Source organism: Xyrauchen texanus, chromosome 21, assembly GCF_025860055.1.
Source record: "Xyrauchen texanus isolate HMW12.3.18 chromosome 21, RBS_HiC_50CHRs, whole genome shotgun sequence".
Taxonomy (NCBI): domain Eukaryota; kingdom Metazoa; phylum Chordata; class Actinopteri; order Cypriniformes; family Catostomidae; genus Xyrauchen; species Xyrauchen texanus.
Genome location: NC_068296.1, coordinates 13,865,298 through 13,892,126, shown reverse-complemented (window position 1 = coordinate 13,892,126; position 26,829 = coordinate 13,865,298). Strand labels below are relative to the sequence as shown.

The 26,829-nt window shown below is 41.4% G+C and overlaps 1 protein-coding gene across 1 annotated transcript in view; it reads left to right on the top strand.

Annotated features, from left to right (window-relative positions):
* Positions 1-21,974, top strand: part of LOC127661297 (probable G-protein coupled receptor 149) — a 44,202-nt gene extending 22,228 nt beyond the window's left edge. The window contains exon 4 of the mRNA XM_052151927.1: positions 19,930-21,974. Within this exon, the coding sequence (XP_052007887.1) occupies positions 19,930-20,526 (597 nt within the window). The 3' untranslated portion in view covers positions 20,527-21,974. The remainder of the gene's footprint in view (positions 1-19,929) is intronic.
* The last annotated feature ends 4,855 nt before the right edge of the window (positions 21,975-26,829 follow it).

The following is a 26,829-nucleotide window of genomic DNA, read 5'->3' as shown; positions in this document are numbered from 1 at the left end:
GGAAATCTCTGTTTACATAGCTTTGCTAATTTTATATCACTCCGCAGTCTCTACAAATAAACTAATAAAATAATTTCAACTCATGGATCAATATTTCTTGTCCATGTATTTATTTATTTGTAAAGTAGCAGAGCAGGGTAAAGTACAGCCAGCCTGTCATTATCACAAAACAGACTGATCACACTGTGAATTCGCCAACAGGAGGTCGAAAGTTGAGTTGCTGAAATCTGTCTGTTTGGTCTTTGCTTACCAAAATTTTAACCACTGCCTCCAGTGGCTGAAGCTGAAAGTATTGTTACTATCAAACTCCAACCCTAAACCTAACCTCCAGTGGAATAAAAATGCAATTTTGAAAATGGGGTCAATATCAGTGTACATTTGAAGCAGCATGTTTTGCAAACAAGACCTGATCACCCTGTCAGTGTTTATTTTGCAATAATGACCATCTGGCTGTACGTTATCCCTTATGATGGTGTGATGTAAGATTCAAGTATTCATGTAGATGAATATTTGCATTTTTAAGACTTTATTATTATATATTAAAAATTATTCACTGCACACAGACCAACTAGGCCAATCACACACGTAATCATAAACATCATAAAAAGCCTGGGCCTTTTTTGCATTTGCATTTTTTTTTTTCCATCTGCTTTTCCTGCCTTGACTCTGTGATTTGGATGATGCAGTTATTATCCTTCATCGCCCCAGTGCCTCGAACTCATCCAGCGGTGTTGTTCTAATGGGCAAACTCACATCCATACCCTTACCCCAGTCACATGTTCTGTACGACCTCTAATGAGCATTATTTCATTTGAACGATGCACTGCATTTTGGGCATAGCTTGCTTAAAGCACACATCATATTGTTGACATCTCATTCCTCAACCTTTCTAATGTAACGAGAGAAGAAATGAAAGGAGGGAGAGAGAGAGAGAAAGATCCTTATCTATGGCTGCTGAGTTTAATAGTCAGATGAAATCAGATCAGAATGCTTGAATTATTCACAGTCCTCGGTCAAGCATGGCATTTCAATCTATTACACACATTCTCCATGCCTATTGTCTCACTTTATTGTGAAAAGGGCATGGCAAGTACCACCATACAGACTCAACATTCAGTGTCTATAGTGAGAAGTTTGATGACTGATGCTGCAATTTGCTGCCATGAGAAAGATTTAACATGGGAATCGTGGATGTTTATGGTCCTTGCCTTAATTTGCTTTTGTTCTCAATGGACAGGGCTCATTAACTCGTGGCAAACATCTGGGAAAATGGAATCACATTTATCAGCCTGCTTTTTAAATGTTACTGACTTTGTGTGTAATTGAGAGCTTTTTGAGTTTTTTTTTATTTTTTATGTGTCATGTCCAACAAAAGTTTCATCCTGTGAATAGGGCTGGGCAATAAAACAATATCGATATATATATCACGATAAAGAAAATCCACGATAAGCTTTAATAATTTTTACAATTTTCAATATTTACTGCATGTCGCTAAAACACAAGCAGTTCGGCTTTTTCAGGCTGCGTTTCCACTGGGGCGGATGAAATCCGCTCAAAGGCACTCACAGCACTAGGAGATAGCTTGCTCCACACCGCTGCAAATCCTACGATTCACCTTGTGAGCATGACGCTCGGCTTTCAGAGGAATGAATTGAAAACTCACTCAGCTTCACTCACAACCCGCCAGTGGTAACCTAGAGACAGACTGGATGAACTTGCTAATGCTAGCTGCCTTGCTAACGATTAGGTTACGTCAGACACCGGATTGATTCCATCCGCACCGCAAGACTTCATGACAACGGTTGCATCCTCTCATCGTCTCTAGTGAAGAGCGCGACAGAACAACAGTGATGTGGACAACAGCTCTGATCTTTCTGCGCTGTAATCTTGAATATTGTTCTCTAGCACCAAACATGCAACATATCTACCCTGTCTCGCTCCGCACGTGTCGCCTCTTTTCCCTGCATGTATGTAGACATGAGGCGCCGCGTGAGTTAACGTGGTTTCAAAGCACCTTTTAGACCATAATGTTTTTCCCTTCTAAATGTATCTTTATTAATCAGCATGTTACGAGCCTTTAATAATAAACAAATCGATTTCTGTTCAAATTTTGTGAAAATGTATTAGATGTCTGGAATGGATAAGACTAAAATTACTAGTTGGTAGATGAATCTCTCACTTTAATGAAAATATACAAATGTTTTTTAAATAAAAAAAAAAAAAACGTTTTCTAAATTTTCTCTTGGGACACCCCTGAACCCACATTCAGCATCATTCCACAGTCACAAGGGCTTCTATGCCCCATACTTGGATATCTGATTTTAAAGAAATATACAAAATATTGCATTTTAATGTAAAAATATTCCAACAAATACTGGACTGCTGTCACTATGCTTCAGAACAAACAGATTATCTTTAAACATTCATTTTCAATTGATAAACAGTAAAAGACGGTAATATTGATAAAAGATCCCACAGACCTCACTGCTTTGGCCATCTCTGGACCCCCTTTTGACTATTTAGAATTAAGTTTTTCATCTTTTCTTCCATCAACTTTGAAATAAAAATAAAGTGCAATGTGTAAATGTATATCGTGATAAATATCGAACAATATGAAAAAGATTATCGTGATAACAATTTTGGCCATATCGCCCAGCCCTACCTGTGAGTTAGTACAATCCGTGTTGGACCACATTAATAAAATGTGTTTCCTTGTACAATTATAAACTTCTAGCTACATAATTGAAAGGGATATTATTATCTGGTTGCTATGTATGTTTGTTGTCATAAAGTATCTGTACTGTAAAACATATTTCTATAATATGCTATAAACAGATTGGTTCATATAGAATATAGATTGAGTCTTGAAAGTTGTGAAAATGCTTGATTTTCCCAGTTAGTTTTTCAAGGTTTGAAAAATGCTTGAATTTTGAACATGTTCCTTGAAAATGCTTGATTTTTTCTTAGGTTGTTGACAGTTATAAAAGTTCTAAAATTATTGCAAATTTGAAATAGATATCATACAGTTATGCAATGTTTGTGGTGTCTCGTAACCACGGGAGCCACTCCTCATCTTGTTTTGATGTCAATGAAGTAGGGCTGGGTATTGTTAAAAAATTGTAGATATCGATACCAATACCTTGACTTCAATACCGGTTCCTAAACGATACTTTTTTCGATACTTTAGTACAAACGCCAGTATTACCGCTGGTTGGACCCTAGGTGGTACTATGGGATAATTTTCTGTAAACATGGTTAGGGTTAAGCTTACACAATAAAGCAAGACATCTTGATTTCAAATTTTGAACTTTATTTTTTATTTATTTTAACAAAAATTTAAAATGAAATTGGAAAAAAATAAGTGCATTTAAAATGTGCTGTTCAACTTTTTGAAAGATGGCTTTAAAACAGTTGTGAACATCTCTCTGGCAAAGACGCTTAATCCTTGCTTTCTGTACCTGACGGGTATTTCGTTATCCAGGAAAATATATCATGTGTGTGAATACATTTGTTTAGTTCCCTCCTTCACAATATATATATCCAATTACATCGGAAACCTCGGGGCTGAGGGATTAGTGAATATTCTTTAGTGATTTTGCATTGAGAATTAAACAATTTATTAAAAAAAAAAAAACTTAAATCAAATACATTTCTAAATTCAAATTGCACTCCAAACGAAATGAATAAATAAATAATAAAGTGATAAAATAATAAATATATATATTATAAATAATTTTATCACTTTATTATTTATTTATTCATATATATATATATATATTTATTATTTATTTATTCATATATATATATATATATATATATATATATATATATATATGTAACCTTTCCATTTAGCATCAGGCATCTGTCTAAACAAGCAGGCGGAAAATTACTGATACAAATGAAGACATAAAAACAATTATTAATGTAAAAATACTAATTATAATGCTGATAATAATCACTGAAATATAAATCATGGTTCGAGGTGAATGTGTTTTTTATTATTTTATAAATTTTTTATTATTTTATAGGCTGCAGAGTTGCATTCATAATAAACTGCTCTGTGGAAATAAAGTGAATTGAACTCAAAGCACCTCCTGAACTGAGATGTCTGAGGTCATTTGCAGCACTCATAAAAATAAAAAATAAAAATCAGAAGGCAGAAACAAAGTGTGAGATCCTTAGATGCACATGTTCCACCAGACTGCATCATATCACCGTGTCATTTATGCCCATATATGGCTTTTATGTCATCTGTACTTAATAAAATAATAAAGAGTGTTTCTTCAAACGTGTTTATTTGTGTCTACGGGCAAATTATTTGTAATATTAATTTGATAATAATAATAGTCTAATAATAATAATAATTAAATTGATTAATGGGAAAACGAGCTAAATATCGCCATGACATGATCAAAGGGATCAGCTATTGGTGATCTCTCTGACCATCATTGATCCCGAGATCATCATCTGTTTGCTCAACCCGAATGTGCAGTTCCCTTTACAAAAAGCTTCACTTTGATGCTGCGCTGCTAAGCGCTACGGGGGAACAACTCTAGCTGTGAACCGAGCTGAAATAGTGTGTGTAACACGTCAATGAACATTGACTGGAATTTATAGCCTCGGTTGATGTAATCATTAGATGCACCTGTGGCCAGGCTATAAATGGATACGTCACCAGGTGTCGTCAGAAACTCTTTTTTCAGAGCGATTCTGTTTCTGTGTGTTTCACAAACCCTGTCAAAACTTTCTTTCCTCTGTTAGAAGTTAGACTGAGTTAGGCAGTGTGCAGTGAACGTTGTTCTTTTTGTTCTCTTTTTTCTTCTCTCTTCTGTTTAGAAAATATTATATATATATATATATATATATATATATATATCTAAAAAAGAAAGAAAAAAGAGAGAATGACTGAAAGCCGCAAACGGTGCATGTTCCCCTATTCTTGCTCTATAGCTGAAGAGGACACACATCAGTTTTTGCTCTTGTTTGTTTGGGGGTAAGAGCACACTGCGCTCGCGTTGCAGCAGGGCGGGTGCGAGCACTGCGATTTGCTTTAACAGGCAGAGTGCTTCGTGCTCGCCTCGCTTGCTTCCGGGAGTCAGCACTCACGAAAAAAAAAATATATAAAGATCGTTCGTGGGGCTTTTGCATGGATTTGGCTGAGGAGCAAGAGACGGGTTGATCCCTTTCTCTCACTCTCTCCCCAAACCCAGCTTGTCCTTCACATGATCTCGACGCGCGTTCCGACGCTTCTTCGGATCATGAGGAGGATCGCGATTCTCTTCCCGCCTCCGAGCTTTCCGTCCGTGATAAAAAAATCTACGGAGGAATTGCTCGATGTTGTTACTCAAGCGGTTGCCAGATTGGCCTGGCCACGCGAAAAAGAGACACCAAACCCTCCAAATTAGGGGATAGATTTTATCTTCCAGTCTAAGGAAGGGAACGCCTCATGAGTCCCTTCCCTTCTTTGATAACCTCCATGAAGAGCTTTTTCGCTCATGGAGGAACCCCTAAAAATTAAAAATAAATAAATAAAATATATATATATATATATATATATATATATATAGATTTTCTTCCCGTGTTCACATACCCTCGACGTCATTATATTTGACCATCGTGGGTGCTGAGGCACGGGGGTATTCAGTGATGCCGCCAGTCGAAGAGACGCTTGCGGGCTATCTCTCGCCGGGCTTAGCATCGTCACTTAAGAAGCCCTCTCTCCCCTCAAAGCCTTGTAGGACAACCTCCACTTTAGTGGGAAGGGCTTATCAAGCAGCAGGTCAGGCTGGTGCTGCTCTGCACACCATGCTGTTTTACAGGTGTACCAGAATGACCTCCCGGATGACCTGAGTGTGGGTTCTGCGCTTGACGAGCAAGCCTCAGACCCGCCTCAGTCCTGTCTGAACGGAGGCTCAAAAGCAAAGCGTGGCGAGTCATGCTCCTCCTCCCAGGGATTGGGGACAGTCTCGCCTCCCTCGCCAGCCCCTGAAGCAAGACCTCAGGGCTATCATTTCTAGTAAGAGAAAACCCTGATGGTCTTGCGCCTAGATTAGGGGGTAGCTCCCCTCGGGACAGGGCGCGTGCTTCACTTCACCCCTCCCGGTACCCCCTCGAAGCCCCTCCATTCCCTCCACCTCTTGGTGTTTCGGGTTGCAGAGGCTTCCGTCAAAATTGGGTGTTTTCGCTGTTCCTGGATTTTATTCAGGACGCGGAAACACCGACAACCCCTCAACAGGAAGTGTTCAAATATAATACCCATCTCAGAGATCCTGGCAGCGTGGAAACTTCTGCCGGATATATTCTTTTCTGTGGGTCTTATAAGGGCGTCAGGATTTAATTCACTCGCCGCTTTTCCGTGTTTCAACGGCGTGTTCTCACTACCATAAACCGGATTTCTTTTTGTAAAAACAAAAAACTCAATCTCCTGGTTAAAGGGGCCATGGTATGTGTTCCCCTTCCAGAGAGAGAGTTAGGTTATTACACTAAATACTTCCCGTTTCCCATGGAGGGTGAGGGGTGGCGTCTGGCTTAGATCTTAAAGCTTGAACTACCCGTGGGTGTTCAAGTCCAAGATGATGCCTGTCAAGACGGTCGTGTCTCAAGCCCTACAACTCATTTGGCTGGTCACCATCGATCTTATGATGCACTTCTATACTTCATTTAGAAGTTCTGCCACAACATGGAAAGTTCCTGAGGTTCACTTCGGGGCTAAGTCTTCCAGGGTCAGGATCTTTCACTCAGCCTAGCCCTTTTACCCACACATTCACAATGCATGATGTAGGCTGGCTCCTTGCGACTCGGGGCATCTGCATTCTGAATTATGTAGACGACTGGCTGATCCTAGCGCAGTTCCAGGAACTGGCAGTTCAGCACAGGGACATCGTCTTAGCTCATCTGTTTCTCTAGGGTTGAGGCTCAACGCCAAGAAAAGCATCCTCTCTCCCACTCAGAACACTGTCTATCGGGGCATCGTATGGAGTTCAATCACAATGCGGGCACAATTGTCTCCCGCTAGTATTGAGTCCATTCAGATCACCCTGAGCAAAGTCAGGCTAGGTCAAGGTTGCACTGTTATCAGTATCAATGATTTCCAGGTCTCAGGGCGAACGCGTCCACGGTGATCCCTCTGGACCTTCTGCTCATGAGACCGTTTTTGTTGTGGCCAAAAGCCAGGGGATTTCTTCCAAGGGCCAAAACCCCTAGGCTAAATAGGGTTATGCGCCTCAGGCTTCGTTCCCTTTCTACGTGGTTCAGACCCCGGTTATCTGCCTTGGGTCCCACTCTAGGTGCGTCTTGTTGTCGCAGGCTGCTAACGACAGACGCCTCCCTGATGGGCGGGGTAGCGTCCTTAAGTGGTTGTCACAGTCACTGTCTCGGGTTGATGGCTGTATTTCTGGCCCTGAAATACCTCCTCCTGAGGCTGCCATGTCTTGGTGCGGGTGGACAATACAGCGGTAGCCTCTTACATAAATCATCAAGGAGACCCACGTTCTCGTCAGCTGTATTTCTGACATGTTGGGTTCTCCTTAGGGACCAGGGCAAGCTCCTGTCACTCAGGTCAGTTATATCCCTGGATGCCCGTATATGGGAGCAGATTTACGGTCCAGAAAGAAAATACCAACGGGGGAGTTAAGAACTCCACCCTAAGGTAGTAGTTGCCCAGAGTTTGCCAGCAAGGGTTTTTGCCTCTTACTGATCGCACCGCGCTGGCCGAACAGGGCTTGGTTCTCGGAGCTAATCTCTTCCCTCGACGGCTCGCCTTGGGCGATTCCGAAGAGGAAGGATCTTCTATCTCAGGCACAGGGCAATATTTCATCCCTGCCCCAAATTGTGGAATCTTTCATGTTTGGCCCCTAAGGGTACCAACTGAAGGACACAGGGCTCTCTCCTGAGGTTATCGAGACCTTTTTAAATGCCGGGCTTTTTCCACTTGGAACAAGTTTGGGTGAGATCTTAGGGCAGAAGAGGACCTCTTCGCCTCTATGAATAGCGCAACGTCTCCTCTACTTCTCCCTGAAATCACCCAGCCCCCTTGGGTCTGGACGTTAAGACACATACATGACCCAGAATGCATCTGTATGCACTTCTTTCCCCGGTTTCTCTGCTCCCGGGAGTCTTGGCGATGTTCACCAGCAAGGGTCTTGCCTCCTATTAATGGCGCTGTGCTGGCCGAACAGGATATGTTTCTCGGAGCTAATTCCTCTCCTCGATGGCTCGCCAAAGGCGATTCCGAACAGGGAGGACCTTCTCATCCTTGGCCCGAATTGTGAAACCTTTCATGTCTGGCCCCTAAGGGTACCAAATGAGGTTCACAGGGTTTTCGCTTGAGATTATCGAGACTATTTCAAGTGCTAGGGCTCCCTCCACTTGGAACTGATCTGGGTAGATTTTACAGGGCAGAAGAGGACCTCTTCGCCTCTGTTGATAGCGCAATGTCTCCTCTACTTCTCCCCGAGTCGCCCAGTCCCCCCCTCCCCCTCGGGAGGGGCTGAACGTAGTAACGAAAATGCGCCTGCATGCGTTTCCTTCTACTAAAGTTCTTATTACAGAACCAGCTAACTGCCAGTTTGCTTCAGTTCTGGATTTTCTGTAGAAAGAACTGTCAGCGGGCACTTGCCTCACCACTGCCAGGTTCTATGTGGCCACTGCGGTTTGCCACGGCTTGGTGGGTGGGGTGCGCTCAAAGTGGCATCCTCATTATTGCCCGGGCCTACAAGACGCGCGGTCAAGCTTCGCCAGTAGGTTTCAGGGCGCACTCTACCAGAGGGCTCTCCTCCTCTAAAACCTTGGCTAGAGGTCTCCCTCTGCAGCAAGTTTGTGATGCGGCAGGTTGTCCTTTCCACACACATTCATTGGACTTTTTTAGTTTGGATGTTCTGCACTCCGGGCTCTTATGCCCTTGAGTCGACATCTCAAGCTCATGTCTGGACAAGTTTGTGATGCGGCAGGCTGGTCCTCTCTGCTCACATTCATCAGTTTTTATGACAAGTTTGTGTTGCGATAGGGTTCTCTTCGCACACATTCATCGAACTTTATGGGCTAGATGCTTTGCTACTCCGGACTCTTATGTCCTTGAGTCGACATCTCAGCCCATGCCTAAACAAGTTTGTGATGCGGCAGGTTGTCCTCTCCGCACACATTCGTTGGACTTTTTTAGTTTGGATGTTCTGCACTCCGGGCTCTTATGCCCTTGAGTCGACATCTCAAGCTCATGTCTGGACAAGTTTGTGATGCGGTTGGCTGGTCCTCTCCGCTCACTTTCTTCAGTTTTTATGACAAGTTTGTGTTGCGATAGGGTTCTCTTCGCACACATTCATCGAACTTTATGGGTTAGATGCTTTGCTACTCCGGGCTCTTTTGCCCTTGAGTCGACATCTCAGCCCATGCCTAAACAAGTTTGTGATGCGGCAGGCTGGTCCTCTCCGCTCACATTCATCAGTTTTTATGACAAGTTTGTGTTGCGATAGGGTTATCTTCGCACACATTCATCGAACTTTATGGGTTAGATGCTTTGCTACTCCGGGCTCTTTTGCCCTTGAGTCGACATCTCAGCCCATGCCTAAACAAGTTTGTGATGTGGCAGGCTGGTCCTCTCCGCTCACATTCATCAGTTTTTATGACAAGTTTGTGTTGCGATAGGGTTATCTTCGCACACATTCATCGAACTTTATGGGTTAGATGCTTTGCTACTCCGGGCTCTTATGCCCTTGAGTCGACATCTCAAGCTCATGTCTGGACAAGTTTGTGATGCGGCAGGCTGGTCCTCTCCGCTCACATTCATCAGTTTTTATGACAAGTTTGTGTTGCTATAGGGTTCTCTTCGCACACATTCATCGAACTTTATGGGTTAGATGCTTTGCTACTCCGGGCTCTTATGCCCTTGAGTCGACATCTCAGCTCATGCCTGAACAAGTTTGTGATGCGGCAGGCTGGTCCTCTCCGCTCACATTCATAAGTTTTTATGACAAGTTTGTGTTGCGATCGGGTTCTCTTCGCACACATTCATCGAACTTTATGGGTTAGATGCTTTGCTACTCCGGGCTCTTATGCCCTTGAGTCGACATCTCAGCTCATGCCTGAACAAGTTTGTGATGCGGCAGGCTGGTCCTCTCCGCACACATTCATCAAAATTGAATGGTTTAGATGTTTATGCTACTCCGGGCTCTTATGCCCTTGAGTCGACATCTCAAGCTCATGTCTGAGACCTCTCGCGTTTTTGTGAGTACACTGCACAACCGTAGGGGTCCGGACAGCCCCAAGTGCGGCGGCAGCGATAGTAGGCTATCTCGTGCGCACGCGATAGTTTCTCGTGCGCACGCGAAAGTCTCTTAGATTTTTTTTTTGCACAGGTCACTTCGGGGGCTCCGTACTTACACACCCAAACAACCTTAAAAAAAACAACAACAAAATGAACAATAGCCAATTCTATTTGATATTTCTTTTAGTTTTCTACATGGAAATGAAAAAGTAACTACAGTAACCAGGATTGTTTTCCCCCATGGTAGTTCAATAACTATAGATAACCATTGTTAATGTGTTAATGCAAGAATTTGGATGTGATCTTTATTTTTATAGATTGGGCAATGTTTGACCAAGTAACATTTAGCATTGGAAAACATTTAAATCTTCGAGTTGCTTGAAAAAGATTATTAGAGTTCTTTGGATTTTCAGTAAATTAAATAAAAAAGGTCGAAAAGTACAATGAATTTACCACTGTAGATGACTTTGGAACCACTTTGACTTTATTTAAATTATACTTAACGGAATGGTTCACCCAAAAATGGAAAACAACTTTTTTCTTGAGCACTTAATCCTAAACTCAAAATTAATTTTTTAAATAAAATGAATTAATGTTTGCACTCTAATCTCTGTTTTGGCTCATACATTTCTAAAACAATTGAAACTTTGTATTGCAGCACTTTTCATGTTACTGCCTCCTTCAGATGAATAACTTTTGTTCTATTTTTCCTTTGGTAAAAGCATCTGCTAAATGAAGACATAGAAATGGAAATTTTGTCATAATTTCATCACCCTCATGTCATTCCAAATTGTTATGACAAATATTTGTCTTGTAAGTACCAACAAAGGTGAAAATTGTATGATAGGCGGCTGCATATATGAAAAAAAAACACCTAACCCTAAAAAAATTCTAACAAAATGTTTCTCATCTGTTTTTTGTTGTATTAGGTGTCTTAAATAACATACTAAAAGTTTACCAAAGTTTGACCACTAGAAAGGTGTAATGTTCAAGATGGCATCCAAGATGGGCAGAAATGCCCTTAAAATATCCTAACTCCTTCATTATTTGATCTAGTCAAGTAATATTGGTGTCTAACCCAATGTTTTCTGGGTCTATGAATCCATTGGACTTGTCTAAATTGCACTGACATGATTACAAATAGGGATGCACCGATTGGGAAATTCTGGGCCGACTTGTAATCACATAATCACAAGTTATTTTCTGAAAAATAACATTCAAAACCTTTGACTGCTATCTAATCAATGAAAAGATTGTTTCAGTACATTGCCCAACAAAATTATTTGAGTGGTTTTAGCCTGATAAACAAAAACTTACTCAATGAGATTATTTTCATGGCCCAATAAAAAATATTTTTTGGATAAATAAAAAAAAAATACATCAAGTGTAAATGCAAAAAAAGTGAAATAAATAAATTATGTTATTAAAATAAATACAAACATAAATAGGGCTATCTTTCACCTTGTGTATTTCTCATACAGAATAAAACATTACAGTGTTTCAGAACTCACAGGCTGGAACATGGGGCATCTTATAAAACAAAAACAGTACCTCCACTTCTGATCATTAATGACATAAGTCACCTGCTGTATCTCTGGCCTACTTCTTAATAAGATGCATGTTTTTCTTTACAAAGATAAGCATCTCTGCCTTGTCACAGCAAAGCCTATTTCGCTTTTCATCCAAGACATGAGACACAGAGCTGAATAACCGCTCACTCTCGGTTCTGGTGCATGGCGCACTAAGGTATTTGCGTGTCATTTGTGCGAGTTCTGGAAAACGCAGGTGGTTATTTCTCCAATAGCAGAGTGCGCTCTCACCTCTGGGAATAGTGGTCTCTGCCAGGAAAATACCCAGTTGTTGGGATACAGAGGTACTTGTCCTCTCTGGTCCATTTTCTTCCAGAATCTCCTCAAACACATCATGCAGGGAGGGCCCTGCTCTGTCGGATCGTTGCCTCTTGCGCTCTGTGTGATGTGCGCGCTCTCCATCGCGCGTCCCATCCTCTGCACCGGCAGCAGGCAACAGGTGTGCCTCAAGTATTTCTCGAGCGCGTTGTTTAACATCCTCATCAAAGTAACGGTCCTTGTATCTGGGATCCAAATAGGTGGCAATGCAGAACATGGGATCGTACTGGATTTGATCGAAGCGTCTATTTACAGCCTCTAATAATGAGGTCTTTGTTGTTTTAACGCCGTGGTCTGTGTCAGCCTGCTTACTCAGAAGACGTCTCAGGGCTGTCACAGAGGGGATGACATCTGCAGCTGATGCTTCTGATGAGCTAACTTCTCTCGTCAATTGTTCAAATGGGGAGAGGAGTGTTATAAAGTTTTCAATTAATTGCCACTGGTGCGCACTGAGAGTGGCCGGGAGGTCGTAGTCTGCGGCATATGTAGCAAGTGCGCGCTTTTGTTCCAGCAAGCTCTCCATCATATAAAATTTACTATTCCAGCGAGTGGAAACATCTTGCTGTAGCCTTTTTGGTTTCATTCCCAACTGGATCTGCACAGCCTGGAGACGTGAATAGGCGAGGGGTGAGTGTTTAAAGTGGCCGACGATTTTTCGGCAAATAGCCACAACATCCGTGAGGCTGCGCTGGCTAAAAACACCATCATGAATTGCCAGTTGCAGTGTGTGCGCCATGCAGCCAAAACTAGCCAGATCACTGTCCATCATAGCTTTCGTCATATTCCTAGCATTATCTCTCACGACAGCATGCACTCTAGTTTTGTCGATTTTCCACGTCTGGAAAATTTTCTCAAATGCCTCCGAGATGGCAGATGCTGAGTGGGTACCTGCGAACTCCTGGGAGTGCAACACTGCCTTCACCAGGTTGAAGTCCTTATCAATCCACTGTGCCGTGAGGCTAAGCATGCTCACAGGGCTTACATCTGAACTCCATATATCTGTGGTGAAACTGATTGCAGCGATGTCGCAAACCAGTAGCTCATGAATGTGCGTGGCCACAATGTTATTTCGGGGAGACAGACCTTGGGAAAGTGACGCCGGCTTGGCAGCGTGTAGCGTGGCTCCATAAACTTCATCAGACTCCGAAAACCCACGTCCTCCACTACAGAGAAAGGCTGGTCATCTAAAGCGATGAACTCCATCACCTTGTTTGTTATTTGTTTCGCTTTGGCGCTGTCTGGAGGCAGCTGTTTGGCTTTCTCAAACGCCGTGTTAATTGAAGTCTGAGTCTTACCGGGGGTTTGCGCTTTCTTGGCGGCTTCATTTTTCCGTTTTTGGTCAGCTTGCAGGTAATTGCCGTACACCGCCTCGTGCCTGCTTCTCAAATGTCCAATGAGATTTGTTGTGTTAAATGACTTTCTAACAGCCCCCCCTCTTGAAATTTCAATGGAACACGTATTGCAAACTGCAAAACGCTGATCTTTCTCTGAAACTGTAAAATATTGCCACACGACCGCCATCTTCTTTGTTTAATCTAAGTTACTGAGGAGAGGGCGCCCGTCTCGGTATCTTCCCCCCGCCCAAATAAAAAGAGGGGAAAAAAAGTTTCTCCTGAGCACAGCGTTCATGACACATATAATCATCGGCGAATGTCATTTTTATTTCCCGATGGCCGATGGCAGTTAATGAGGCAAATATCGCCCGTTACCGATGTTCAGCCGATGCATCGGTGCATCCCTAATTACAAACTTATGGAATACATGATTTTGTGAAATTACTGTAAGGTTTTATCTTTGTTTGGGGTGAACCGGAGATGTAAACGATTTAGCCTGTCATGTAACTCCTACTCAGTACGTGTTTTTGGACACATACCCTTTTTTTGCTAAAACACAGACTTGGCATTCAATGTAAAAGTTATTGCACCCAAAAGTAACTTAAATTGGATTTGTATAACTCTGATCATAAAAAACTCAGAATTAGCCCGAACAGAGGCCTGTGTGTGAACCCCTAAAATGGTCACTCATTTCAATTTGAATAAGGTAATACATATGTAATGCATCCTCTATAGATGTTTTTGAGTATAAAGGGGGCATTATACTAAACCCAACAGAACAAAATTCACAATTTTCAGCAATTGACATTGTTGAATTAGCTTGAGGAAAAAGTACACTCCAAATGCAATTTTGACCATGAGTCATGTTGTTGAAAACCAAGAAACTTGCCCCATTTGCTGTAAAAACTTAAGAGATGGCTCTGATGTGGTTGAGGTTCATCAGAAGGGAGCTGATGGAATCAACAATGCAAGTGTACAAAGAGGCGACAACGTACACATTTCCGCTGGTGAAATAGTACACTCAAAATGTCGACAGAAGTACATAAATAAAAAAGACATTAAAATCCAACAAGAGAATAAAGCTGAGCCACCAAAATGAAGTGCCAGAGTAGCAACTGGTCCTTTCAACAGCCAAACCTATTGTCTTTTCTGTGGGACTATGATAACACATGGAAGTAAAGACACAAGTAGTGTTAAGACTGATATGCTCGCAGAGTCCATTCTTGAGTGTTGTGACAATCGTGCAGATCAATGGGCTTTCACTGTGAAAGGCAGGATTGAGTATTATGGCCGGGATCTACATGCTACAGACTGTGTTTACCACCACTTATGCAGTAGTAGTTTTCGTAACGGATATAACATACCGATACAGTTCCAGAAAGACCCAGAGGCAAAGCGCAGAAAGTCTGGCCGGCCCAAAAATGAAGATCAGGAGCAGGCATTCATGAAAGTTTGCTCTTACCTCGAGAGTAATGATGAGGAACAGTTGACAATTACATATCTTCGAGACAAAATGAAGGAATATCTGACAAACCCAGATTCTGAACCATATGGAAATCAATACCTCAAGAGAAAATTGAGGGAACAGTACCAGGACAATGTACATTTCACTGAAGGGGAAGGCCTCCATGACATAGTGACAATAAGAGAGAAGACATCACAAATACTACAATCTTATTTCAGCAAACAAGAAAAGGATGAGGAATCCCAGAAACAAGCGATCATTCAAACAGCTGCGTGATTGATCAAAAGTGATATCAAGTCCAATGTCCCATCCGTTACGGATCAGTATCCGAGCACAAAGTCACTTGAGCTTAACTCTGCCCTTTCGTTTGTTCCTGAGACTCTTCGTACACTTTTGAATTGTCTATTTGTGGGTAAGGAGACAAGCCGAAAGGTTGCAGGAATTGGACAGGCAATTGTCCAGGCAGCACGACCACGTGCTGTGGTAGCTCCATTACAACTTGGCCTTGCAGTGCAGGCACATCATATGTATCAGTCACAATTCCTGGTGGATACCCTTCATAGAATGGGATTTGCTTCATCATACAAGGAAGTTTTGCATTTTGAAAAGAATGCAGCAGATTCAGTTGCCCCAGATATGTTAGCGGATGACATAGATGTGCTGGATATGGCACTTCTTTTTGCTGGGGACAATGTTTACCACAACATCCTTACTATTGATGGTAAGGGGACCTTCCACAGAATGGGAATCATAGCAGCAATCACTCCAGGGTGAAAAAAGGATTGTATCATTCCAAGGAGACACATTACCAACCTAGATTTTGCAGTGCAAAGTAAAATCCCAGTCATCGAATATCACTTTGCGAAACATGTGTGCCAAACCATTGTGTTCAGCGACCTCCCAGCACTGATCAACTGTGACAGAACAGTTGATGTCCTGTGGGAGCTCTCACTGAACTTCAAACAACAAACCCCAGGGTGGCAGGGAATGATGCATATCATTCATCAAGGACTAGAACATCCAGGCCAATCATCAGTTGTGTTCCTGCCAATGATTGACCTGTACTCTGGAGACAAAACGTGTATTTTGTCCACCTTGGATCTTGTTTGTGGCCTGGTTATCAAACACAATGCTCCATCCATTATTACGTTTGATCAGCCACTGTACTGGAAAGCAGCAGAGATGATCATGGATGCACCACAGAGTAGTCCCCTGAAAAGCATAGTCTTAATGCTTGGAGGTTTTCATACTTTTATGAACCTACTTGGTGCAATAGGCACACTGATGGAAGGCACAGGACTCAGGAACATTATGGAAGTTGTCTATGGATCAAATGTCGTCCAGCACATGATGACTGGAAAGTCAGTGCAAAGAGCTTTTTTGTGAACATTTGCTGGTGGACAGATGTCTCAATCACCTGGTTGTGTCAGAGCTGCAGGAGGATGACTCACAGTTTGAGTCATTGGTGAACCAAGCTGGAGAGATGTACTCATCCATGGTAACGAAAGAAACAAATTTGGAGAGTGCTGCAGCATCAGATATGCTGAACCAAATCAAGGAAAAGGTGGACACGAAGAGGGCAGACCTTAGCACAAGGTCAAAAACCAGCCGGCTGTGGGTAAACTATCAGAAGATGCTGCAGACAGCTCGAGCTCTGATCAAAGCAGATTGTACAGGATCTTGGAAGATGCACTTGCATGCAATGTTGGACTGTCTGCCAATATTTGCCGCTGCTGGGCACTACAACTATCTGAAATCGGCATTTCTACCTCCAAGAAATGTGCCAACTCGAGACCAGACACCCTGATGTACATGAGAAGTTTTCCAGGGGTTTCCATGTGATCCGCCACAGCAACCAGTACTGGGCAGGCCTTAGCTCTGACCTTGTCATCGAGCAGACATTGATGCGATCCTTGAAAACCAGTGGAGGCTTGACCCATGGAAGTGGAATGACTGAAGAAATGCGAGCATTGTGGACCATGTCTACACCCATCACATCTGAATACAACAACGCCATGCAGGAATTCAGTGACCTCACCTACATGACCAGCAAGCAGCACAGAGAATCCTCAGAAGCAAGAATGAAAAGAGATCACTCTGATCTAGAAAAGATCAAGGAAAAGCTTAGCATTTACACACCATTCTCTCCAGACCTATCTCTGAGAAACATTGTAACTGGTGTTGTTGCCAAAGAGGAGGTGAATGTGCATGAGTTTGAGACTGTTGGCAATGAGATCTTTGAAAAGATGATTGGAAAACCAGTTTTTGGAATTCCTTCAAACGGAAAAAAAAAAACAGTTTTTGGTTATCCTTCAAACGGAAAGACAGAGCAAAAACCCTTGCAGATGACTCCACCATCAAAGTTGCCCAAGACCGAACCATTGATCCTTCTTTGCTGTTCCAACGGTTCCTGATCATGTCGAAAACCGAACAGTTTTCACTGGAAGATGTAATGAGCTAAGAGCTCTGCTCATTTCCTGCAGCTCTGTTCGAAGGAAAGGAAATCTTCCGTAAAGCCAATAAGCCCCTACTAGCGCAGGAGTTCTCAAGCAAGAAATCTAACAAAACTGTCCTGGATTCCATCCCACCAACTGAGCATTATGTCCTTGACGGTGGCTCCCTGGTTCACCGCTTGGCATGGAAAAAGGGTGACAGTTACGGTGCCATTGCACAGTCATATGCAGACTTTACCATACGCCATTATGGTAAAGCAACAGTCGTTTTTGATGGTTATAGCGAATGTCCTTCCATCAAAGACAATACGCATCAGAGACGTGGTGAAAACACTCACCCCATTGTTAACTTCAATGCAGAGACTGAGTTTGTGGGACGAAAGGATGATTTCCTTTCCAGATCTGGCAACAAACGAGAACTGATCAATCTTATGACCGTGGAGCCGGAGAAGAAGGGCTGCACTGTTATTAATGCATCAGGTGATGCAGACGTGGACATTGTCAAAGCTGCAGTCAAGGCCTCAGAACATCAGCCCACAACCTTGATAGGGGGGGATACAGACTTACTCATTCATCTACTATGCTGGGACGAATAATAGAGGCCGCTATTTTCGTTCAGACAAGTCCAAAGCAACTAAAGTGTACAACATCAGTGAGATGAAACAAGTCCTGGGTACTGACTTGTGCTCCCAGTTGCTGTTTATTCACGGCTTCACGGATGTGATATAACTTCACGCATTTTTAGTGTTGGCAAACAGACAGCATTCCAGAAACTTGTGAATGGTGAATCAACCATCCAGTCCTGTGCAAATGTGTTTCTGCTCCCACATCAAGCAAGGAATGTCATAGAGGACTATGGGACCAAGGCAATGGCAGTGTTGTTTGGCGGAAAGAGTACTGATTCACTTGCCTCTTTGCGGTACAACCTTTTTAGCAAGAAAATCGTTACCGCCAAATCATTTGTTACCCCAGAACGTCTGCCTCCAACTGAGTCCTCAACCAAATACCACTGCCAAAGAGTTTACTTCCAGATCATGGTGTGGATTGGAAAGGAAGGTGACATGAACACAGTGGATTGGGGATGGAAACTGCTGGACAACCGGTTCCTGCCAGTTATGACCAGTAAGACTGCTGCCCCAGAAAGCCTCTTGCAGATGATCCACTGTAATTGCACAACTGCCTGCCGAACACAATGGTGCAGTTGCAGGGCATATGGAATACCATGCATGCCTGCTTGTGGACCATGTCAAGTTGGGAATTGTGAGAATCACTATAATCAACCTCTATGGGAGGAAGAGTGTGACGACTAATGGTAAATCTAGTGAAGGTCACAGTACAAAAAAGTATAAAAAATAAACCAGAATAAGAGGAAACAACTGAATACAATAGAAAAAGATATATATAAATAAAAAGTATTAAAAATATATAAAAAACAAAAGGCAAAAAAAAAAAAAAACGCATTATAAAAAATATAAAAAAATAAAACACAAAAAAATAAAAGGGGTTAGCGGTACTGAGCCTTCACGTGGCAGCCCTGTTTTGCCTAATTTTACAGTGCCACACAGTTCTAATGAATTTATTCATTATTGGAATCAAAATAATGGTTATGAACCACAGGAACCACAGGAACCACAGAAACCACCAACACTAGGCAAAACGATATGAGAAAGGAGAAATATGCAATTACTTAAGGGAAATTGTACTTATTTTTCACATAAATATGCTTGTAACCAATTGCTTTAATATATAATTGTACTTGAAGTCACTTATCTACAATGCAAATATGCTAATTATAATACTACATGGCCAAAACATGTATCAGGCACCAGTATTCCTGGTCTAGGAGGAATACAAAGGAGTAATGGTCATTTTAAGGACCTGACGGCCGCCATTTTGAAAATGGGGCCTTTCTTGGAGTCAAACTTTGGTAAACTTTTAGTATGTTTTTAAGTACATCTGATATCACTGTAAACCACTGATAAACATTTTGTTAGAATTTTTGGGGGTCAAGGCATGTTTGCAGCTGACTATGAATATTCCCAGTCTATCTTTTAAAAATATACAGATAATTGTGGTTGGCTTGCAAGCTCATGTCAGAATTTGTGTTGTTAGTTGTTCTTAACAAAAGTTCAAATGAGAACAAATTTCTGAATGTATGGAGATTTTCTGTGAATAATTACTTACATTTTAGGTTGTTTCTCAGCAAAACCTTGTGTGATTTCAGAGGATTTGGAATATGGCACACAAGTCGCATACTTTTATGAGACTTTTGGGTGTTTTTTTAAGCTTTAAAGAGAGTCACTATGCAACTGTATTTGCACTGAAATGATGGATCAGGATGTTCATAAAATTATCTCCTTTTTTATTCTGCATAAGAAAGAAAGTGATACAGGTTTGAAACAACATTAGTGTGAGTAGATTATGTTTTAGTGAGTTGAATTTGTATGTAGTGTATGTCGCACTGTTTTACTCATTTAAATCATTTATTTTTTGTCTCTTTATTTCCAAACAGAGATCCATGGCTGGGCTGGCCATTCCATTATGTGCCTTCCAGGGCACAGTATCCCTCCATGCCCCTACGGGAAAAACACTGTCCCTCTCCACCTACGAAGTCTGCAGTGATGGCCTCAAGATCTCCCCTAACAATGCCAAGAAGGTTGAAGTGTACCGTTCCAAATCAGTGGGTCACGAACCCAGTGCGGAAGACCCCAACTCCGGCAGTGGGGGTGTTGGAGCTGGAGTCGGTGACACCAATGTGAAAATCCACCTAGAGGTTTTGGAGATCTGTGACAATGAGGAGGCCATGGACAGTGTCTCCATCATCTCCAACATCAGCCAGTCATCCACACATGCACGTTCACCTTCGCTACGTTACTCTCGGCGAGAAAATCGCTTTGTGTCATGTGACCTGGGCGAAACGGCATCATATTCGCTGTTGATCCCTACCAGTAACCCGGATACAGATAACATCAACATACACATTCCAGATACAGTGGAAGCACATAGGCAGAACAGCCGAAGACAACACCAGGAGGCTGGAGGGTACCAGGAAGAGATACAGCTGCTCAACGAAGCCTACAGGAGGCAGGCAGATGACCAAGGGAACTAACGCCAACAGACACAATAGGGTATACAAATGGGCTGAGATGGCCCAGGGAAGAAGTATGGAATGTTTGAATGTAGAATTTAAAGCTTTTGAGAAAATACAGTTAGCAGCAAGAATATTAGAGGCTGAAATGGGGAAATATTGCCTGGTTCAAAGAATCACAAGAGAGATATTGTTCTGCCAAGCTGTTTGCTTTAGTAAGCAATTTTGGTGTAAAAATAGGCTGGAAGCATTTTGTGGTTTTCAGATTTTGTAACTGCCTTTAAGATTAAATGAGAGTACCCACATCTTCAAGGTTAGCGCACAGCAAGGAAGGGTTTGGAAAGTGGGATGATTTATCTGTCAAAGTGCAGATAAAATGTGCTCGGAGGTAAAACAAATCTCAAGATGAGGTTTATGAGACAGAGAGAAAGCTTGCTCGGATGTGCCCTTAGTATCAAGCCTTAGGGAGGATTGTTCAGAGGGTTATGATGCCGATGGTAACTTTCAGATTGTGAGAAGAGGAGATGTCGCAGTAAGAATGAAGTACTGGTGATAAAGGCTGAAGTCTTGAGCTGTTGACATATAGGCTGAAATAAAGTTTATTGAAGACTCAGAAAGAGGAATGGGCTTTACCCTTCTTTTTAATGTTCTGGCATTTATTAATTATAAACGTAAGTGAACAGATAGAGAGGGTTGAGGAGAAAGCTGAATAAAGAAGGACAAATTCTGTTAGGTGTGTGTGTCTGCAGTGTTTGCGAGACAGACAAAGAAAGGGATTGCGAGGGCGTGTGGAGAAGAAGCAACTAAAATAAATTAAGTATTTAAGTATTCTAGCTCAGGCACAGACCATATGGCATACTGAAATATAAGTTGCCAAATGTGTATGTCACAAATGTTTTGTAATATACACATAATAGCTAATAACACAGTTGGGGTGTATTTTCTCTATGTCTAAATGTACACTTAGTATGAGTGAATTTACTGATGTATGTATTCTGTATGTGGGAATTTGTAAACCTTTTTTCTTATTCTAAACCCATGCACACATCCTATGGTTTATCAAAATGCCTGACCTTGACTGCTGAGACAGAGAGTGAATGAGAGAGAGAGAAACTTTCACAAATGTAAAAGTGAGAGAGATGCATAGGCCTATTTTATATGTTAATGTGTGTGCAAATGAATGCTCATTTTTGAGTCACTTAGGAATCCTTTCCCCCATTTTCAGTGCATTAGATTTGCAATCAGAAATGTGACCCATGCCACTCACTTGCATTTAATACAGGCATAAATGTAGCTCTGCAATGAAACATTCATGGACATTTCAATGGATGACTCTGAACTAAGATTAATGCAGGCTCTGACGATTCTGCTTATTTACATTGAAGCTTTTCCATATCAATATAGCCTATAAAAAAGTTATTTCGAAATGTGAAAATGAAATACAACACATACATAGAGGCTCACATAGCTATCAGAACTATTAATAATCAACTGCAGACGTTACCTTATTTTTTTTGTTATTTTAAAACGTCAAAGTGTTTTTCTTATGTATGTATATTGTGTATTCAGAAAAGTATTCAATCAAAATTGGGTGTCTTTGTGTTGTCAAGCAGCAAAATAGCTGAGGCATAATGCTACAAAATATTTTCATCTCTTCTCATTAAAGATTTATTTGCAGCAAACAGCCTTATTCAAGTGTTCAGATAAATTTACTGTAGTTCCATTTGCTCTTAGCTGAACGGACTCTCATGCTATATACATTGATCAGCCACAACATTAAAACCACCTGCCTAATATTGTGTAGGTCCTCCTCGTGCTGCCAAAATAGTGCAAAATTTGTACCACAATTGTACAGAGTGGTTATCTAGTTACCGTAGACTTTGTCAGTTCGAACCAGTCTGGCCATTCTCTGTTGACCTCTCTCATCAACAAGGCATTTCCATCCACAGAACTGCCGCTCACTGGATGTTTTTTGTTTTTGGCACCATTCGGAGTAAATTCTAGTGTGTGATCTCAGTGATTTGGACCGTGGCATGATTGTTGGTGCCAGATAGGCTGGTTCGTGTATTTCTGAACTACTGATCTCCTGGGATTTTCACAGCATTATGGAAAATAAATACATATCTGGATGAAAATGTTAATGAATGGGAAACAATGAATAAAGCAGAAAAAACAAGTGCTCATTTAATGTCTACTCATTATACATAATTATTTGCACTCTTTGGTCAAGGTATAGTACAGGGGAGACTGGGGAAAGTTGTCACAAGCACTGTATATCAGTAACTATAAGGTTTTAAGCCAGGAGTGTCCAAAGTCCAGCCCACGGGCCATCTGTGGCCCTCCGATGCGTCCCGCGAGTGAATTTAGAAATAGAACACAATTATGCCCGCTATGGAGAATTTATATGAAATTCATATTCTGGGCACTGGATGTCACTATCACGTGCAGCTGCTATTCACAGCGCATGGTCTCCGCTAGTGTGTTCTTGCTTCATTCTCTCACAAAGTTCAACAGGAGTTTGGAATACCCCTTATTTCCAAGAATGAAGTGCCCCGCTGAAAGAATGAATCATTTATTAAAGGATTGACATCAGGTTAGATACTTTACTCATGTACATGTCAGTGGTATAGCCAATGATGGGCTAAATTAGACCCAGGCCCACTCAGAGTATTAAAGATTATTCTCTGACTTCAAATATATATTTATAAAATAGTTTAATAAGGCATAAATTCTGATTTCTGAAAGTGAGAAAGAACTGTTCAAATGTGCTTTTCTCTGTTGTATAGTAGAATTTGGGGGAAAAATTGGGGGTGAAAACTTGGCAAATCCATTTTTTATGAGGCACACAAAAGTAATTTGCTGGCCATGCCCTTAGTACTTGTTCTTGTAAAAATGTCCTGTACCTCACATCATACGACTGCGTAGAGCTGGTGTTGTTCGAGCAGCTGAGCAGAGTTTATTGAGCCCGCATAGAGACGTGCGAACCGAGCATACTCTTCCAGAACGTCCTCTGTAGCACTGGGAAGTATACTATAATTAACTGGTTCATTCTGATATTTTGTTGAAACAGGCTTCCCAGGCTTTCCAGCAACATTTGGGTGAGGACATACTGTACTGTAGAAGAGAGCGCTTAAAACACTTGCACGTGCACGTCTACAAAATAAAATGAAGCACAATAATTGATCAAATTAAAACCATATTTGTAACGCAAGTAACAACAGAACAGACGTTATAATTGTATAGCTATAAAGAGTAATTCCTTGAAAAATAATGAGAAATACCTTGCATCACTTCATAAAGTAATAAAATGTAATCTTATTCTAATTATTGTGATGGGGCCACACCCAAAACTCAGTAGCAGATCTATATGTTCTTTGCAGTGCCACTGAATGGACTTCAGAAAGATAAAAATGTGAATAAATTTGTATAATATTTTGTATAAAAAGCATCACTGTTCCATTATACAAGTTCTTTGTGAGTGAAATACCCTATTGTTTATTTACATGTAGGGCTTACACAAGCATACCACGGAGCACAAATTATGATTAAAACTTTGCATAATATAAAGCGTACATTATAAAGATCATGCACAGTGGCAATCTAGTAGCTTCTAGCTGTTCCTGTTACTGTTGCTGCTGGCACACTGCACGTGTGTTTGTGTTTGCGGGGTGGCTGTTGCTCAGGTGGTAGAGTGGGTTGTCCACTAATCGCAGTGTTGGTGGTTCGATTCCCGGCCCACACGACTCACATGCCGAAGTGTCCTTGGGCAAGACACTGAACCCCAAGTTGCTCCCAATGTCAGGCTAGTGCCTTGCATGGCAGCTCTACCATCATTGGTGTGTGAATGGGTGAATGAGACTCAGTGTAAAGTGCTTTGAATACTGCTAAGGTTAAAAAGGCACTATGTAAGTGCAGACAATTTACCATGTGTGGAGCCTGCTTTGCATTGCTTATTCTTAGTCTTATAAGGTAATAGTTTTATCCATTGCCATTTTGCCACGTGCTTCGGGTTAGTTTGTCTACATGTCCTGTCTCATCTTGCATGCATTCGTTTTCTTACACTGATTATTGCATCAATCTCAAACATCTACTGATCAGGTACCACATTGATCTCAATCCCTCGCCGCTCAAGATCAACCATAACAACAACAAACAATTGCAGTAAATCATGGCATCCGCTCATGTTATTTCTTCCTGCATTGCATGCCACATGTAAATATAGCTTCTTCCATCCACAGTGAGGGGTTACATGTGATAAATGTAAGGCATTATTCAGGCTGATGGAGAAGGTTAAAGAGTTAGAGACATGCATCTGAATGCTAGTGAAGGTCAGTGAGAAAGAGAAGCCAGTAAAGAACAGCGAGCAATGCGCACCCACTTTGGTTCCGGCTGTAGAGCCCCCACAGCAGGGCGTTTGTGTGATGTCTAGGCGGCATACTCGCTCAGCAAAGTGACACCACTTTCCCGTTCCTGTTAGGGTTTCCAATCGATTCTCTCCACTCAGTAATGCACCCAATGAGATCATGAGCTTTAATAATTGGTGATTCTATTGTAAGAAATGTGGAAATAGAGACTCATCACCATAATCATACACTAGATTTAATTCTGTCATATGGAGTTGATGTTGATACTATAGAAATTCTTCCACAGAATGATGTCATATCAGATAATTACCTCATCTCTTGTTTGCTGCGATCAGATAACGTCCCTCATTCTACACCATTCTATCGTTCAGGCAGTACTTTTTTTTTTGACCACTAAAGATAGCTTCACTAATAATCTTCCAGAATTGTCTCACATACTCAGTAAGACAAAAGGTCTATAAGAACTTGATGTAATAACAGAAAATATAAATACAGTCTTCTCTAGCACTATTGATAGTGTCGCCCACTTTGATTAAAGAAAATTCAAGAAAAAAGCCCCGGACCATGGTATAATGATCACACTCATGCTCTCAAGACAGCAGCTAGGAAAATGGAGCACAACTGGAAGAATACAAAATTAGAGGTATGTTCCTCATCTCATGAGGAAGATCATGACATTCTCTTGAGTAGGCTGGAGAATTATGTTGGCGTTAGTGGACTTGCATTGGCGTGGTTTAGGTCCTATTTATCAGACTGCTACCACTTTTATGTGTAAACGTGGAATTGTCAAATCAAACAAAAGTTAAGTATTGAGTGCCAGATGGATTAGTTTTAGGGCCTCTGCTTTTCTCCTCATGCATGCTTCCCCTGGGAGATATTATCAGGAATCATGGAATAAGTTCCCACTGTTATGCAGATGATACCCAACTTTATATTTCTTATAAACCCAACGAAAATTTACAAATCTCCAAGTTAGCAGAGTGTATCAATGAAATCAAAGATTGGAAGGCCAGAAATGTCCTTCTACTCAATTCCGACAAAACAGAGGTACTAATTATTGGACCAAAAACTTCTAAAAATAAGCCGCTAAAATATAATTTGACTCTCAGTGGATGTTCTGTTGTGTCGTCTTCTACAGCGGAAAACTTGGGTGTTATATTTGATACCAATCTGTTCTTTGAAAATAAAATTTCCGATGTTTGTAGAACAGCATTCTTCCACCTCAGAAATATTGCTAAGTTACGACACATGTCTCTGTTGCTGATGCCAAAAAACTAATGAATACATTCTTGACCTCTAGATTATTGTAATGCATTACTGGGAGAATGTCCAGCAAGTTCAATAAATAAAATGGTTCTAAATGCAGCTGCCAGAGTGTTGACAAGAACCAAGAAATATGATCATCTTAGCCCCATTTTATCGTCATTACATTGGCTTCCTTTTAAATTTCGTATTGATTTTAAAATTCTGTAAACTATATACAAAGCTTTGAATGGTCTAGCTCCACAGTACTTAAGTGACTTCTGACTCGCTATATTCCATCACGTTCATTACGATCACAAAATTCTGGCTTGTTAATAGTTCCTAGAATATCAAAATCCACAAAAGGAGGTAGATCCTTTTCCTATTTGGCTCCTTAACTATGGAATATTCTCCCTAACACTGTTCAGGATGCACACACACTCACTCAGTTTAAGTCTAGACTAAAAACACATATATTTAGCCAGGCATACACCTAATTTATCCATCAACTCACAATCAGGCTGCTTTAGTTAGGTTTGCCAGAACCAGAAACATTGATAACTCTGCATAAAATATAATGACATCTACGCAAATATTATTCAATTTGTTTCCATGTTCATATCCCAAGGATACCAGAGCCGGCCAGATCCAGCTCTGTTCCTGCTTGGTGTCGAACTCCACTGCTATGTGTCTCTGAGTGATGACGACTAAATGCAAC